The sequence below is a fragment of the Mustela nigripes genome, chromosome 1, assembly GCF_022355385.1.
Source record: "Mustela nigripes isolate SB6536 chromosome 1, MUSNIG.SB6536, whole genome shotgun sequence".
NCBI lineage: Eukaryota > Metazoa > Chordata > Mammalia > Carnivora > Mustelidae > Mustela > Mustela nigripes.
This window is the reverse complement of record NC_081557.1, coordinates 125,674,701-125,692,654: the sequence shown is the minus strand read 5'-3', so window position 1 is coordinate 125,692,654 and position 17,954 is coordinate 125,674,701. Positions and strand designations below refer to the sequence as shown.

The 17,954-nt window shown below is 38.3% G+C and overlaps 1 protein-coding gene across 4 annotated transcripts in view; it reads left to right on the top strand.

Moving 5' to 3' along the window:
• Nucleotides 1-17,954, top strand: part of TTC29 (tetratricopeptide repeat domain 29) — a 236,264-nt gene that overhangs the window by 41,496 nt on the left and 176,814 nt on the right. For all 4 annotated transcript variants that reach the window (XM_059373391.1, XM_059373409.1, XM_059373400.1 and 1 more), the window contains 2 exons: nucleotides 5,682-5,905; nucleotides 10,803-10,988. In XM_059373391.1, the coding sequence (XP_059229374.1) occupies nucleotides 5,682-5,905; nucleotides 10,803-10,988 (410 nt within the window). The remainder of the gene's footprint in view (nucleotides 1-5,681; nucleotides 5,906-10,802; nucleotides 10,989-17,954) is intronic.

Sequence of the window (17,954 nt, the reverse complement as noted above, 5' to 3'; positions counted from 1 at the left end):
GTGCCCTCTATCCCTACACTTTGAAGAGTTTTGATCAGGAAGGGATGCTGTACTTTGTCAAATGCTTTTTCAGCATCTATTGAGAGTATCATATGGTTCTTGTTCTTTCTTTTATTGATGTGTTGTATCACATTGACTGATTTGCGGATGTTGAACCAACCTTGCAGCCCTGGAATAAATCCCACTTGGTCGTGGTGAATAATCTTTTTAATGTACTGTTGAATCCTATTGGCTAGTATTTTGTTGAGTATTTTCGCATCTGTGTTCATCAAGGATATCGGTCTATAGCTCTCTTTTTTGGTGGGATCCTTGTCTGGTTTTGGGATCAAGGTGATGCTGGCCTCATAAAATGAGTTTGGAAGTTTTCCTTCCATTTCTATTTTTTGGAACAGTTTCAGGAGAATAGGAATTAGTTCTTCTTTAAATGTTTGGTAGAATTCCCCCGGGAAGCCGTCTGGCCCTGGGCTTTTGTTTGTTTGGAGATTTTTAATGACTGTTTCAATCTCCTTACTGGTTATGGGTCTGTTCAGGCTTTCTATTTCTTCCTGGTTCAGTTGTGGTAGTTTATATGTTTCTAGGAATGCATCCATTTCTTCCAGATTGTCAAATTTATTGCCGTAGAGTTGCTCATAGTATGTTCTTATAATAGTTTGTATTTCTTTGGTGTTAGTTGTGATCTCTCCTCTTTCATTCATGATTTTATTTATTTGGGTCCTTTCTCTTTTCTTTTTGATAAGTCGGGCCAGGGGTTTATCAATTTTATTAATTCTTTCAAAGAACCAGCTCCTAGTTTCGTTGATTTGTTCTATTGTTTTTTTGGTTTCTATTTCATTGATTTCTGCTCTGATCTTTATGATTTCTCTTCTCCTGCTGGGCTTAGGGTTTCTTTCTTGTTCTTTCTCCAGCTCCTTTAGGTGTAGGGTTAGGTTGTGTACCTGAGACCTTTCTTGTTTCTTGAGAAAGGCTTGTACCGCTATATATTTTCCTCTCAGGACTGCCTTTGTTGTGTCCCACAGATTTTGAACCGTTGTATTTTCATTATCATTTGTTTCCATGATTTTTTTCAATTCTTCTTTAATTTCCCGGTTGACCCATTCATTCTTTAGAAGGATACTGTTTAGTCTCCATGTATTTGGGTTCTTTCCAAACTTCCTTTTGTGGTTGAGTTCTAGCTTTAGAGCATTGTGGTCTGAAAATATGCAGGGAATGATCCCAATCTTTTGATACCGGTTGAGTCCTGATTTAGGACCGAGGATGTGATCTATTCTGGAGAATGTTCCATGTGCACTAGAGAAGAATGTGTATTCTGTTGCTTTGGGATGAAATATTCTGAATATATCTGTGATGTCCATCTGGTCCAGTGTGTCGTTTAAGGCCTTTATTTCCTTGCTGATCTTTTGCTTGGATGATCTGTCCATTTCAGTGAGGGGAGTGTTAAAGTCCCCTACTATTATTGTATTATTGTTGATGTGTTTCTTTGATTTTGTTATTAATTGGTTTATATAGTTGGCTGCTCCCATGTTGGGGGCATAGATATTTAAAATTGTTAAATCTTCTTGTTGGACAGATCCTTTGAGTATGATATAGTGTCCTTCCTCATCTCTTATTATAGTCTTTGGCTTAAAATCTAATTGATCTGATATAAGGATTGCCACTCCTGCTTTCTTCTGATGTCCATTAGCATGGTAAATTCTTTTCCACCCCCCACACTTTAAATCTGGAGGTGTCTTCGGGCTTAAAATGAGTTTCTTGGAGGCAACATATAGATGGGTTTTGCTTTTTTATCCATTCTGATACCCTGTGTCTTTTGACAGGGGCATTTAGCCCATTAACATTCAGGGTAACTATTGAGAGATATGAATTTAGTGCCATTGTATTGCCTGTAAGGTGACTGTTACTGTATATGGTCTCTGTTCCTTTCTGATCTACCACTTGTAGGCTCTCTCTTTGCTTAGAGGACCCCTTTCAAGATTTCCTGTAGGGCTGGTTTGGTGTTTGCAAATTCTTTTAGTTTTTGTTTGTCCTGGAAGCTTTTAATCTCTCCTTCTATTTTCAATGATAGCCTAGCTGGATATAGTATTCTTGGCTGCATGTGTTTCTCGTTTAGTGCTCTGAAAATAACATGCCAGCTCTTTCTGGCCTGCCAGGTCTCTGTGGATAAGTCAGCTGCCAATCTAATATTTTTACCATTGTATGTTACAGACTTCTTTTCCCGGGCTGCTTTCAGGATTTTCTCTTTGTCACTGAGACTTGTAAATTTTACTATTAGGTGACGGGGTGTGGGCCTATTCTTATTGATTTTGAGGGTCGTTCTCTGAACCTCCTGAATTTTGATGCTCGTTCCCTTTGCCATATTGGGGAAATTCTCCCCAATAATTCTCTCCAGTATACCTTCTGCTCCCCTCTCTCTTTCTTCTTCTTCTGGAATCCCAATTATTCTAATGTTGTTTCGTCTTATGGTGTCACTTATCTCTCGAATTCTCCCCTCGTGGTCCAGTAGCTGTTTGTCCCTCTTTTGCTCAGCTTCTTTATTTTCTGTCATTTGGTCTTCTATATCACTAATTCTTTCTTCTGCCTCATTTATCCTAGCAGTGAGAGCCTCCATTTTTGATTGCACCTCATTAATAGCTTTTTTGATTTCAACTTAGTTAGATTTTAGTTCTTTTATTTCTCCAGAAAGGGCTTTTATATCTCTCGAGAGGGTTTCCCTAATATCTTCCATGCCTTTTTCGAGCCCGGCTACAACCTTGAGAATTGTCATTCTGAATTCTAGATTTGACATATTACCAATGTCTGTATTGATTAGGTCCCTAGCCTTCGGTACTGCCTCTTGTTTTTTTTTGTGTGTGTGTGTTGAATTTTTCCGTCTTGTCATTTTGTCCAGATAAGAGTATATGAAGGGGCAAGTAAAATACTAAAAGGGTGGCAACAACCCCAGGAAAATATGCTTTAACCAAATTAGAAGAGATCCAAAATTGTGAGTGGGGAGAAAGGGGATAAAAAGAGGTTCAAAAAGGAAGAAAGAAAAAAAAAGAAAAGAAAAGAAATAAAAAAAAGAAAACACCTAAGAAAAATATAAAAAAGAAAATATATATATATTAGAAAAACTAGTAAAAAATCGTTGAAAAAGGTAACAGTTTAAAAAAAATTTTACCCGAAAGCAAGAAAAAAAAACAAAAAACGAAAAAGAAAAAAATTAAATTAACTGCAAGACTAAAAAAAATCACAGGGAAAAAGCCATGAGTTCCGTGCTTGGCTTTCTCCTCCTCTGGAATTCTGCTGCTCTCCTTGGTATTGAAACCGCACTGCTTGGTAGGTGAACTTGGTCTCGGCTGGATTTTTTGTTGATCTTCTGGGGGAGGAGCCGTTGTAGTGATCTCAAGTGTCTTTGCCCCAGGCGGAATTACACCGCTCTTACCCGGGGCCATGGTGAGTAATCCGCTCGGGTTTGCTTTCAGGAGCTTTTGTTCCCTGAGTGCTTTCCGTAGAGTTCCGGAGGACGGGAATACAAATGGCGGCCTCCTGGTCTCCGGCCCGGAGGAGCCGAGAGCCCAGGGCCGCACTCCTCAGTGCGCGCTCAGAGAACCGCGCCCAGTCACTCCCGTCTGCCTGACCTCCGGCCACTCTCCGAGCTCACCGAGGCTGCGACCGGTTCAAGGTAACACCGAGCTGCGAGCTTACTGTCGGCTCTGTCTCTGTAGCTGGCTTTCCCGTTCCAATACCCGCAAGCTCTGCGACACTCAGACACCCCCGATCCTTCTGTGACCCTGCGGGACCTGAGGCCACGCTGACCCCGCATGGGCTTCGCCCCGGTTTAGCCTCTGGAGCGATGTCCCTCAGCGGAACAGACTTTTAAAAGTCCTGATTTTGTGCGCGGTTGCTCCGCCGCTTGCCGGGAGCCGGCCCCTCCCCCCGGGGTCTGTCTTCCCATCTTTTTGGATTCACTTCTCCGTTGGTCCTACCTTTCAGAAAGTGGTTGTTTTTCTGTTTCCAGAATTGCTGTTCTTCTTTTCGATCTGTCAATGGATTTTCAGGTGTTTGCAATCTTTAGATAAGCTATCTAGCTGATCTCCGGCTAGCTGAAGTCGTCTCAGCCTGCTACTTCTCCGCCATCTTGACTCCTCCCCCTGTTTTTTTAATTCTATAGATGAGTCTATTGCAGAGCCAGCAGCTGGGAACCAGTAGTGCAGGACTTTACATTTCTCAGAGCATTTTCATCTACATAATTTAATTTTGTTCTTAGAAGAATCCTGTGATATAGGTAGGGCATAAATTGATATGCGCATTTTACAAATGAGATAAAATGAGGCCCAAGGAGCTTTGGTAGAACTGGGCTTAAACTTGAGTATCCTGACTAATTCTAGGCTGTTGTCACTTCACACTGAAATTTTTATTGCTCGTAGTATCACACTATGTCAGTTTTAAATACTTAATTGTCTCCTGATTTTTTTTTTAAAAGTGTAATATAATTAGTAGTTCTATGGTTTGGCCTCTGATTGCTCATTAAGTAGAATAATAGCCACCACACAGCTGTTATCCCATCACCCTCTTTATTTCCTGTATAGTGCTTTCCATCATCTGAAATTATTTATTATTTGCTTACTTACTTGTTGGTTGTGTTCCTCCACTGGAATACAAACTTCACAACGAGAATGAACCCTTTTTCCAAGTGCCTTCCACTTGGAAAATTTAATAGTTATTCGTTGAATAATTAAATGAAATATTCCTTTGTCACTTTGTCTCTTTGCATATGATCTATCGCTAAATTAGAAGTGAATTATTAACAAATCATTAACTTAATCCTAACTGAAAATATTTCAAATATTCTTAGTAATAGATTTTAATAAACATTTTCTAACCAAACATTCAGTATGAATGAATGAATGAATGAACTTCCATAACATACAGTGAAGCCACTTAATATAGAGTGCATTTTTTATATTGAATGGCATGTTTAATTTTTGCTTAGCATATTGGTTTTTTTGTTTTGTTTTACTGGGAGGCTACTGTATCAAGTACTTTTGGATATTGTAATTGCTGTGGTCTAAATGTGTTCCCCTAAATTCATATGTTGAAATCCTAACTCCCAAAGGTGATAGTACTAGTAATTGTGGTCTTTGGGAGTCCTTAGGTGTTGAAGGCAGAGCCCTCATGAATGGGATTAGTGCCTTATAAAAGAAAAAAAAAAAAAAAATCTCCAGAGAGACCCCTAGCCCCTTCCACTATGTGAGGATACCATGAGAAGACACCCGCCAAGAACAAGGAAGAGGGCCTTCATTGTAGCTAAGTTGCAAGCTGGCACCTTGATCTTGAAATTCCAGCCTCCAGAGCTAGGAGCAGTGTATTTCTGTTGTTTGTAACAGTAACTCAGTCACTAGTATTTTGTTTTAGAATGGACTGACAGCTGTCAGCTCATTTATATGTCCCTGTTAAAGGGAGTTTATCTCTGGAACTAATATATTTATAATGTAATTTTACTAAACTAGCTATATTTGAGTAGCTCCTGGCATCTTCCATTAAACTGAAGTTGTTCAGTTACAAGTGTTTGAGGCAGAATTTTCAGCTTTAACTCAGGAAAAAAAAAAAAGTGTGATTCAACCTTTAATTTTTAGAGAAGGAAAAAACTACACAGATTTAAAGGATTAAAATAATGTTCTGAGCTTTGGGTTTCTTCCTCCCAGTTACCGGAACTCATACAAGAAGAGCATTTGTGTGGACATGCTGCGAGATGGTTATCATAAGTCCTTTACTGAGCTCTTTGCCCTGATGGAGAAGTGGGATGCCCTGCGGGAGACCGCGAAAGTTAGGTCCCTTTTGTGGTTGCAGAGACCGCTGGAAGAGCAGCCTGATAAGCTGGATCACTTCTACCACTACCTGACCAGGGCTGAGGCAGCTGAAAGGAAAGGTGAGTCGGGGGACGGTGGGCAGCAGTGCTGCAGGAACCGGAACAGTGAGTCTGTTCCGGTGAGGGACGTTTCCAGAGTGTTTCGTGCATGAATTGGAAACATTAAGGCACCTGAGCACCATTCATTCTAGACATCTAAACATCTTTATGGAAAACGTGAGAGGGAATGTGGAATCGCAAGGCTGCCCAGACCCAGGGGCATCCTGCTGATGTCATTCCAAGCCAGGAAGACAATGCATAGCACCTGATCACATCTCCAGAGTTTTTCAATGTGTTAAAATCTTTTGTATCGAATACAAATCTTTTCATAGTTTTAAATATATATATATAGTCTGAATACTTTTACTGATGAGATACTTTCAAAGAGAACTATAACTTGAAAATTGTACTGATTTTCTAGAATTTATATAATGGAATCTGAAGGTTTTATCTATAAGTCCTATAGATTTCAATCAGAGAATTTTTATTAGTGAATAGTGAGAAGACATGAGAAGCCAGGAATTCCCAATTATGAGTAAAATTGTTAATTTTATATTTTCCAGCACATCACTTCTAATAAATTCCCTTTTTTTTTGTATCTAAAGATTTTCCAGAAAGTCAATGTTTCAAGTACTGAAAACATTTTAATTTTTACTATAATTATATACTGATATTGTTGTCATGAGGCTTTCCTATTTACATATTAGGGATTGGTCATTTTATATAATCAAAGAAAGGAAATCCTAGAAGTTGGCATATAAATTTGGCAGTTTAAATTATTATTTTCTCAGTTTTTTTGTGTGAAAACACCTTAGGACTCAAAAAGAGAACCTCAGCCCCAACAATATCTATATTTCATTTCAGGGCTTCCTATGGGAAAATAGAGGATTACACAACTTTTTGTGAACCAGTGCTACAGTGGGGAAAGTTAATGGGGACATGGAACAGTATTCGAGAGGCAGCAAAAATCCTCTCAGCCTCTATGGTGGAGTTAATACATGTTTCTCATCAGGTTGTCACCTGGTTTACAAATAGGAGATACACAGAAATCCTAACAACAAGTGAATGAGTGTGTGTGTGTGTGTGTGTGTGTGTGTGTGTGTGGGTTTGTAGAAAGGAAGTGAATATTTGTATTATGAAAAGTATTTAACTGCAGCATTGACTTTGAAAATAGAATCCTTTGGAGAATGTTGAAATATGACATCTAATTTCTCAAGAAATTAACTGTTATAAATAAAAAATGCTATTGTAAAAAACCTACATTCTAGTTTCAGCTCCAAATTCTGAAGTGATATTTGCACTGAAAATAGAATTGAGCAAGATAAAAGTTTCCCATTACTCATTTTTTCAAGTTGAACTTATCATATTCACTAAGTGTTTTAAATAGAGGCTTTCACAGGAGTAGCATAAATATGAACCAAATACATCACTTCTTACAGTGTCATAAATATGAGAAACTTGTCATAAAGCATTTTGTAATTATAAAGAAACTAAAATGCTAAGTAGTCTACTTTAAGGTAGAAAACATTTTAATTTTTTATTTTTAAAAAGTAACTAAACATTTAAATAAAACTGTTTCTCAGATTCCAAAAGTTAACAAAGTCCAAACTTTATAGTAGTCAATATTTTATATACATGGTGTAAGAAAAGAGATATTTTCTTTACTAGGGGTCTTTATCATACACTCATTAAAACTAAGTTGCATTTGCTAAATGAAGTAAAATTACCTCTTGCTCAGGATAACTCATCTGTAAGGTTATCTCCTTCAAAATGCACTTGCTTTTGCCTGGTTGAAATGTATAAAATGAAAATTATTGCAAAAAACGTTGGAAATACTTCAGTTGAAGTACATGTGAATATTTATATGCCTTTTTTAAAATTTGTATAATTGTTTTCACATTTAACACATGAGCCTTATTGAGGAAAAATTGTGATACGTGTTAAAAACATCCCAGAAAATGGGATAGACATATTCATTCTTACTAACTTGAATTATTCCTAAATCTTAAAACATGCCTGCATATGCCTGTACCCACATGTACACACACACACACACACACACTCTCTCTCTCTCTCTCTTAATTTAGAATATAAACATTTGTTAATTGTGTCTCAGGATTCCATCCTAATGGTCATGAGACATGCAGAATCTGAGAAAAATTTTCCTAAAGTAGTGTATCTTTGAGCATTCTCATTGCTTCTCATTGGAAAGACTATCACTCTAGGGTCACAGTGAAGTTCATTTAATCAAAACAATGGCACTAACAATAGTCATCTTGGGTCAGTTCTGTCTCTTGAGACTTACAGAGCAGAAACCCAGAGTTATTTAAATTACTCTTCAAAACATCACTTACTGTTTTATAGCCAAGAAATATTTTAAGTAAGTGAGTCATTTCTTTTTTGATTATTTTCCCTTTGTTAAGGTGGGTTTTTTTTGTCCCTAATAACATTTTTTTATATGACCTATTGTTGTAAATCATCGCTGTACCATCTGTAATATTATGATTAGGGCCTTGTGCCCCATGGGGCTAGAGAAGAGATGGCAATAATGGTAATGGGCAACTGAATCAATAGATAATTCAAACATTATTTACACTTGACTTTAAATTATTGTTAAGGGTTAAGCAGCAATTTTTTTTTCTAATAACATTTATTTAAGATACCCCAAGTATGTTCTATATTAGTAGAGTCCCATAAAATCTTTACACATTTTATATAAGGCAGAACAAAAATAATTATCTGGTAAACTAAGTTTGAGAAACATTAGATGAATTAACATGGACATTAAGTAGGTTGGTTTATTGCAGGACTTACCAGAGCCTTTAACATGTTGATACATACTGTGTGGTCACTGAAAGAAGGAAATTAGCAAATGCATTTTCCAAATTTATTTCATCATAGAATCTCCTTTTTAGATAGCAAAATGAATACTGATCTAAATAATAAACCAACAATATAAATTATTTTCATCCTGTACATATCAGCTGACAATTCAAGTAAGTGGTCCATAAGCAAGGAGATAAAGCTGCTTAGAATGTAAAGGGTATAGCCCATTATTTGGATTGTCCAGAGATTCAAAACTTGAAAATACTCCTTTATACTTAATACTCTGAAAAATACTTAATTTTTTCTGTAGAAAAATAGCTTGGCTCAAGTGCTTTAAATATGAAATCTTGATGGCTTATACATCTTGTTCTAAAAAAAAAAACTTTAAGAACTATTGGAAATGTTTTTTTCTACTAAGGTGTAGTTACTGAAAATCAGAAAAATTATTTTGGGAGCACTTTTTTTAAAAAGAATCTCTTTATATAAAAATGCTTCACTAAAGATGACAAGGAATATAAAATACTACAAAACATTTTTGTGCTCCATTCACCTTAGGTAAAAGGTTCACAATGGAAAGATAAAATGTAAGAGAAGCCAATTCTGAAAGTATCTGTTTTAAGTAAATACTCTGGTTACTTACTGCTCTTCAATTAAGCTCTTTCCTATTTTGAGTAACCTTAAGAAGCAGAATGGCTCTCCAGAATTCCCAGCTCTTTCAAAAAATATTTAAAAATAAGGAGAGAGGAAGACCTGTTTCTTCTTTTTTACTTTAATGTTTAGGTATAATACTTAATTTTAGATAAATCTTAATTCCCTATGAAATTATGAAGCATCATATATAAAGGGATGACATAAATTTTAGAAGTTTCTTTTGAAACATTAGAGTGATTTATGTATAGCTCTTGAAAATTACCTTTTGTTGTAATCAGCCTTGCTTCACTTTTTTCTGGGCCCTTTGATTTTAATCTTACAGGAATACTAGTGGACAATGTATAAATATTTTTCATAATTGCAATCCTTTCAGGAATATTTGGGTTGATTTTTCTGATTGTAGTGAACAATTAGAATTCTAATAGATAGTGATTGTTATAAAATTCTAATAGATAATAATGGTTATAACAACTCCATGGAAGAATAATCAGAGGTTACCACATTATCTACAACTGTGCTTTAAGCACAGATGCAAAAAGACATGAAGATTATGAATTTGTTCATATTCACCAATAGAGTGGAGTTTACAGGATTGAGGCACAATTTATTAACAGACACATTTTTGTCCAAGCTTATGACTGATTGCAATGGGGTTTATAAGACTGATTCACATTTTATTAGTATACTTTTGTGTACAAATAGTTCAGGTGCCACTTTAGGAAAAAAGGGAGGGTTTAGAAACTAACCACTGATAAACTAGTAACTGACTGAGTGAGAAGGATGACTAATATTAATGCATTTTCAGCAGAAAAAGATATCCAGAAAACAGAAGCCTGAAAGTCCATTCTTTGTTAGCATTGTTAGTAACTTGTATGGCTGGAAACATTGCAGAAAGTATGGACCTTATATGGTCATCCTAATCATTATTTGTTGTATGGACAAGCTCACCATTATTTTTCCTTTCAGGTAAAAATACTTTCCTATTTTCATATCCTATCTGCTTTTTCATTAACTATTTTTTTTTTTTTTTTGCCATGGTTAAGAACATTGCTTTCTCTTGAATCTCTGAATACTCTTCAAATTTTTGATGGGAAAAGTACTTGATGATAACACATACTCATTTCATCCACAAGAACTGAGAACAGTTCTAGTACATATTATCCTGACTTGGGTCTTATATAAAGTCCAGTGTTCACACCAAAGAGTATGTCAATTTCTGACATGTCCTAAGTTTTCAAAAAGATTTTTGTTGCTTTTTTTGTGTGCACATCCTTTAACCTTAAATATTTTTGTGGTTAAAATACAGTAACTGAAGTTTGCATTTCCAGTTTTAAAAATAGTTAAACATGTTTTTAAGAAAAAATTAAAAATGTCAATATGTTTGCCATTTGAAGGGACAGCTATGAGACATTTTTCTAATGCAGTTTGTTTTTCTTTGAAGAATACTTTGAAGGTGTCTATAATAACTTGTATGCACTGGCCTGTTACTTCAATAATTCTGAAGACAAATGGGTAAGGAACCACTTCTATGAACGATGTTTTAAGATTGCTCAACTGATCAAAATTGACGGTGGGAAGAAAGAAGCTGAGGCGCATGCGCACATGGGACTTCTCTTCGAGGAAGATGGTGAGTGGTCATTTATCAGGCTGTTCTGCTTGCTCTGGAGGATTCAGAGTCCGTGCAACCAGAAAGCACGTGGGGATTGAGAAAAAGACCTGAGGCATTAGTATGAGAATGTAAGTTATTGAGATTAAAAAGCAAAGGTGTGTGACTTATGAACTCACCGTTAAGTTTCCTTGCAGTCATATGTCCACCCAAGTGCTCACGCTGGAGTTCCCAGCAGCATTATCACACAGAAAAAGCATCCACCTGTACCCATCCACGCATATGGGTCAGTGCCTCATGCTGTACAATTTTGAATTTTTCTTTCTTTCTTACAGTGCTCTGTTCATTTTAACTTGATTTCTCCTATATGAAAATGAGAAAAAAGGAAAGCATACTCCATGATTTTCCTGGTGCCCCTATGTCACCTACATAAGGAACCAAAAATATCTCTATAATTTAGATATCACCCCATCGTGATTTTATAACGATTTCTGAAGGAAGGTCCTTTAAAAGTAACTTCATACATAATATGCTATCTTAAGACAAGCTGAAGTCTAAAACAACAACAAGGAGCATCAAAAATATATTTTGTATAGTAGTTTACTAAAGAATGCAAATAAAAACTTAAAGAGTTAAAATTATTTTTGGAAGGAATGGTGGGTAAATAACTTGCAAAGAAAATATATGAAAAGATAGAGTCAATAATGCTATTTCTTTTCTGAAAAAGTTGTCTCATTTTCCAGAAAATTTTTACTTTAACTAAACAGTTAAATTAGAAAATATTTATTAATTTGTGGCTAGGACTTTATAGGACTTTGAAAAAGGTTTAAGAAAAAAAAGTTTTTTTGTGCTTTAGGAAATTAAACATTGTAATATACAACAGGATAGGTGCTAGGAAGTGATAAATAGTTGGTTCTGGGGCCATCTTGAGGGCCATTTTCAGGAATGGCATGAAATTCAGAGAAGTGAGAAAACATACAGACTAGATTCAGGGAAGGCATAATGTAATCAGTAGAGACTGATGAGGGACTTGGAAGATGGGTAGAAGGCAGGTGAAGAAACAGGAATACAGTTTAAAAGAGGAAACTACTAACGCATAAACACTAAAGCATAGTTAGAGGAACTGGTAGGAGGAGCAACCTATTTAAAGCAGAAAATGTATTTCTGAGCAGTGGTAAGAACTCAGAGTGGAAAAGTAAAATAGGAACACAGCCGCATTCAGAGTTTGGGCCTAAGCTTCTATATATTCATGGTAAGGAAAGGATAATATTACTATTATTTGACAAGTTATTTGCTAAAACATTTAGCCTATGGTTAAAAGTAGAGTTTTGTCTTTCAATTTGTAAAATTGGGATAAATTCTTGGGCATCTGGGTGGCACGGTTGGTTAAGCATCCAACTCTTGGTTTCAGCTCAGGTGGTGATTTCAGTGTTGTGAGATTGAGCCCCATGTCCAGCTCTGTGCTCAGCATGGAGTCTGCTTGAGTTCTCTCCCCCTCTGCCCCTCCTACTCACGCTCACACTTTCTCTTTCTTGCTTACTCCCAAATAAGTTAAAATATGGGATAAATTCTTAAGTAAGGTAAAATTCTTGCTTAAGCTTTTAAAAAATATTCTCATTTCATAGGTGAGGTGGATACTTTTTTAAACTTTTAAAAATTATTATCTTCACCTTGCAGTTGAGAAAACTGGCACAAAGAGATTAAGCTGCTTAATAGTGAAGCTAGTATTCACTAGTCAGCTAGCTTCAGAACCTATAGTCACTGCTCTGTGCAAACAAAAGATTGCTTCACTTTCATGATGTGCTAATTATGAAAATTATATATTAGAATATAATTTAGTACATTTTTTATTCTACTCTAGGAAATCTCCCCCATTGAATAGAATAAAAATTGTTTTTTGTTTCATTTTGTTTCTGTAATTAGAGCAATAATTTTCCGTCACCTGCAGTAACAAATCAGATAATTAAACTGCCCATTCCTGGTCCACAAAAAGAAGTCACAAAAGAAATAGGAAATAATATATGAAAATAAGGCTGCAGAAATCAGGGCTACATTGATGAAAATGTAAGAGTAGGCCAGTGGGATTCAAATAGCTATCATAGGTGTGTTCTGAATTTTTGTATAAAGTTTAATTGTGATTTTTTTAAGATTTATTTTGAGTCAAAAAAAATTATTACAGAAAAAAATGCCTAACAAAATTTGCCATCTCTGAACATAGAAGAGTACAGTCCAGTAGTAAAGTATATTCACATTGTTGCACAATCTGTCTTCAGAATGTTTTCATCTTGCAAAACTGAAACTCAGTACCCATTCAACAACTTCTAGCTTCCCTCCTGATTTTTTTAAACCTCTGAATGCATTCCTGTTGGAGAATTTATTCATTGCTTCCTTTCTTTATTCATGTATCTACGCGTTTGCTCAACAACCAGGTACCATGGTTGCGCATATCATTTCAGCGACTGAGGACGGCTGAGTTCGGGAAATGTGAGGGTGGTGTGGCTGTGAGATTACATTCACAGGCCCTTGGCTTGCTCCCATTTTCGTGCCCCACCCTACAGCATGATAAAATGCACCCATTCTTCACAGCAAATAGAATATTTTGGTTATGAAATTATTTTTAAGTTACATTGTATTTTTTTGTTTTGCAGCTACTCTTTGTCAGCACCAGAATATTTTTCTATGCCCTTGATCAGTTCATAGACCCTAAGAGCCATGCCTTGATTGCCTGATGGATAAAATGACTGAGTTGGTGTTGCTGCAAATTCTAAACATTGACTTTGAGTATTGATGTGCTTTGCAAATGGTGACAAGCATCTGTGCAGTTTTTGTAATCTGGGTAGAATTTTCATGGGGAGGATAAACTAGGGCTACTTAGAATATGTGACTAGAGAGCAGTGGGGACTCACCTGACTGTAGAGCTCCCCCTGAGGTGATGGAGGTGTAGCTTCCGCAAATCTGAGCTGATTGGTCCAGACAAGCAAATGGAGGCCCCACAGCAACAGCTAGGCAGCAGCTGTGCTCAGGGCCAGGGGTGCCCATTCAGGTTAAAGCAGGATACCAGCCGGCAGATGGCAAAGGGCAGGTTGTCAGGACCCAACCAAGCAGGCTGTAGTCCAGGGCATGGCTCCAGAACCCTCAGGGAACTATAGAGCAAATGAACATGGGCAGAAGCCACAGTCACAGGGACTGGGCACCTGGGTGCAGTCACGGCCAGTGTGCAGCCCACTGGCACATATGTGACCAGAGCCTCACCCAGAGCCCCCTGGCCACAGTTGAACACAAGTTCTAGTTCCCACTGCTGTTAAAGATGAGGCCCTAGTACAAAATGTAGCCTGATTTCCATTGACTAAAGGGCGGGCAGTCTCATTCTTCATGTCACGTTCTTCAGACTAGAGCTGGGGTATCAGATGTGAGTCGTCATGTACTGACAAGTGCTTGTAGCAAATCACTGGTTCTATCTTCTTTCAGAATTGTGACCTATTGATAAGGACAAATGGACAAACGGCATTCACACCTCCTCTGTGGAGCATTGGAGAAAGCTCTCAGACACTAGGTTAGTAAGAGATGTGCCCATTCATTCTAGTGCAGTGCACAGAGGTCTAGTAGGGCCAGATGTCAGATGCTGGGAGAGAGGCTTTCTTAAGAAACATGATTAGGGAAACACTGGCTCCTCCCCTGGGATGATCTGGGGCCAGGACAACAATGGCATGGTAACATGGCAGAGCCATAACTTCAATACTCTTCTGCTAGATCATCATTAGTGGTTGGATCTAGCATTAGCCTCTTCCCTGACATGGTCAGGATACTGGGGTCCAAGCCTTGTAGTTGTGATTCTATCAGGATTGGGGTAGGGATAGCAAACTTGGACCGGGTTGACTACATCATCATTCATTGTTGAGCAAGTCCCAACACTTTTTTTCCTTTTCCCAATTCTGTGTCCAAGCCTTGCTTTTGACCGGATTAATGGATTTAGCACTGAGGCTAGCTGGTTTCTGTGGAGCCTTGCAGAAGGCCAGTCTCTTTCCTGAAAGGCTAGCCTAGAGGGATCAGTCTTGAGCAAGTTAACCCTTAATTTCTGTCTACCTTTTTGTCTTGTTCCTCCTCTTCCAATTCAGTGCATGGCTTATAAATATCATCTTTCATTGGCAGCAACCCATTCCCTTTCAACCCGTAAGAGCTTTGAGTCCAAACTTTGCTATGGGAGGCCAGGAGGTTGATTAGAAGTAGATATGGGGTGACAACTTCAGAGTGCTGATCATGGTCACAGAAAACAGGTAGAGGAAGACCAATGTAGGAAGAGCTTAGGCCATGTACGTCTTCAGTTCAGGAGGCTATCACCTGTGATGTTAGTACAAGGATTGAGTAATGGCTAACCAGGTTCTACAGCATTGATCCCAACTTCTCCAAATGACAGGGGAACTTCTGAAGAAAGGAGCTGTCCTGCTTGACTTGCCCAGTTCAGGTCCCAAAATTACTGTTGACAGTCAGCTCCATGGACAGATTCTGGGTGGTGTATCTCAGTGCAGTTTGCCAGGAACCAGAAGGGACCAGGAGCAGGGTAGTGTTGCAAGGATACTCTCCTCTGATATATTCAGTAGTAGAAGGTAGATCCCACAACAGATACCAACCACTGTAGGGAACCATCCCTACAGTACAGTACAGTACAGTACAGACCATCCCTACTAACCATCTTGATGTCATGAAAAGGAGTTAGAATTCAGGAGCCCACTTGTCCTTGTCTTGCTTATGTTCAGTCATCATTTTTCACTAATATATTTTCACCCATTTTTAGTGATCATTCCTTTTCTTTTCTTTTTTTTTTTTTTTTTGCATGAATTTTAATGGGGGCAGTTGTTCTGCTTTCCTTTCTGTGAAGAATCCACTCCATCCAAGGCAACTCTCTTCAATATCACACACACACAGACACACACAACCAAGGAATCCTATTACTGAGAGTCTTAACCCCATAGGTGTCTCACTACTTGGGATTTTTCAAAGCTAGTTCCTCCCAGTAGTCACTCATTGGCTTTCCCGAAGGGTGGCCACAACACCACCAGCAGACTCTTCCCATTCCAGTCTTGGTCTTTGATTTATTTCCAGCCCTCTGACTTGCTTCCAGAAGGCCATAGTATGGACCTGGATAGATGCCCAGTTTGCTGGGACAACTGCCATGCTAACAAGGTAATTGGCCAGCAGCACTCACAGCAGGCCTGCTGGAGCAGTTCTGCTCTGAGAGAACTCACAGAGACAGGAGCAGTAGCAGGTGTGCTGGCTGCCCATTGCCCTTTCATTGGATGCTGTATGTTTAGGGAAGTATGATCACACCCCTGGTGTGACCGGGGACAGACACAATAGCAACATGATGTGGCAGAGCCTTCATACAAGCCTTACCCTGCCAGATCAGCATTCATGATTTGATGTAGCACAACCCTTCCCCTGCAAGATCAGCACAGAGGGAGAAAAGAAAGGGGTGGAGGCTGAGGTCTCTGCCTTATGTTTGCAGTCATAGGATATGGTATAAAAATAGCAAGATTTTCCACACAGGCATTCATAGTTGGGGATCACCAGTCTCTCTCCTGTCAGGAGAGAGGGACTGCAATAGATCAGAACTGATTGCCTTAAAATCACTGAAGCTGAATGGTTTCCTTAGAACTTTGCTGAAGTCCGTCTTCTTTTCTAGGAAACTAGCCTGCAAAGATCAGTCCTGGACAAATAAACCCTTACTCTTTAAATCTTTAAGTTCTGCATAATAGAGCATAAATTAACAGAAGGAGACGGGGCATAGAATTATTAGGCATAGAATACCTGTCCTCTAATAACTAGGACAAAGATGGGACCATGAACAAGATGATAAACTTCCAAAGAAGCTCCATCGCCAAAGACTAGATGTATTCAAGAACTGACCCAAAACAGAGGAGAGCCAGAGAGTTAAAGTAAGAATAAATCAAATCTCAGGCCTAGGAGAATGCTGGCTAGACACTGAGATTGAATGCAGTACTGCTCTTACCAATTGTCCCCCACCTACAGGTGGAAGTAGGGGGATACTGCCAGCACTGAGTGGCTGGTGCACAGAAGCAAGGCAGACTGTCCATTCTGCTACTTTTAAGAACCAAGACTAGGGCCCCTGGGTGCCTCAGGCTGTTAAGTGTCTGCCGTCTGCTCATGTCGTGATCCTGGCATCCTAGGATCAAGTCCCACTTGTTCCTCACAGCCTGCTTTTCCCTCTCTCTCTCCATCTCTCATGAATAATAAATAAAATCTTAATAAAATAAAATAAAATAAAATAAAAACCAAGACTAAATAGACTGCTCCTTAATGGGAAATGTAGGTAATTCAAAGAAAACATAGCATCTATCTGAAGACTCAGGTAAAGGAGCCTCTGAGTGGCTCAGCCCCTGCCTTCAGCTCAGGTCATGATCTCAGGGTCCTGGGATCGAGTCCCAAATCACGCTCTCTGCTCAGCGGGGAGCCTGCTACCCCTTCTCTCTCTACCTGCCTCTCCATCTACTTGTGATCTCCCTCCCTCTGTCAAATAAATAATAAAATAAAATAAAATCTTTGAAGACTCAGGCAAAGAACAAACTAGTAGAGGTGATCATTTTAGGAAAATTCTTCATACCTGCGGAAAGAGACAGGTGGAAGACAGAAAAGTCTAAGGATAGAACCAAATGAATTGAGAATGAGCCCCAGATGAAGTAAGGAATGCTTTCATTAAGATGCGTTGGTATGCAAATATCTTCTCCCATTCTGTCAGTTTGCAAACGACATATCAGATAAAGGACTAGTGTCCAGAATCTATAAAGAATTTAGCAAACTCAACACCCAAAGAACAAATAATCCAATCAAGAAATGGGCAGAGGACATGAACAGACATTTCTGCAAAGAAGACATCCAGATGGCCAACAGACACATGAAAAAGTGCTCCATATCACTCGGCATCAGGGAAATACAAATCAAAACCATAATGAGATATCACCTCACACCAGT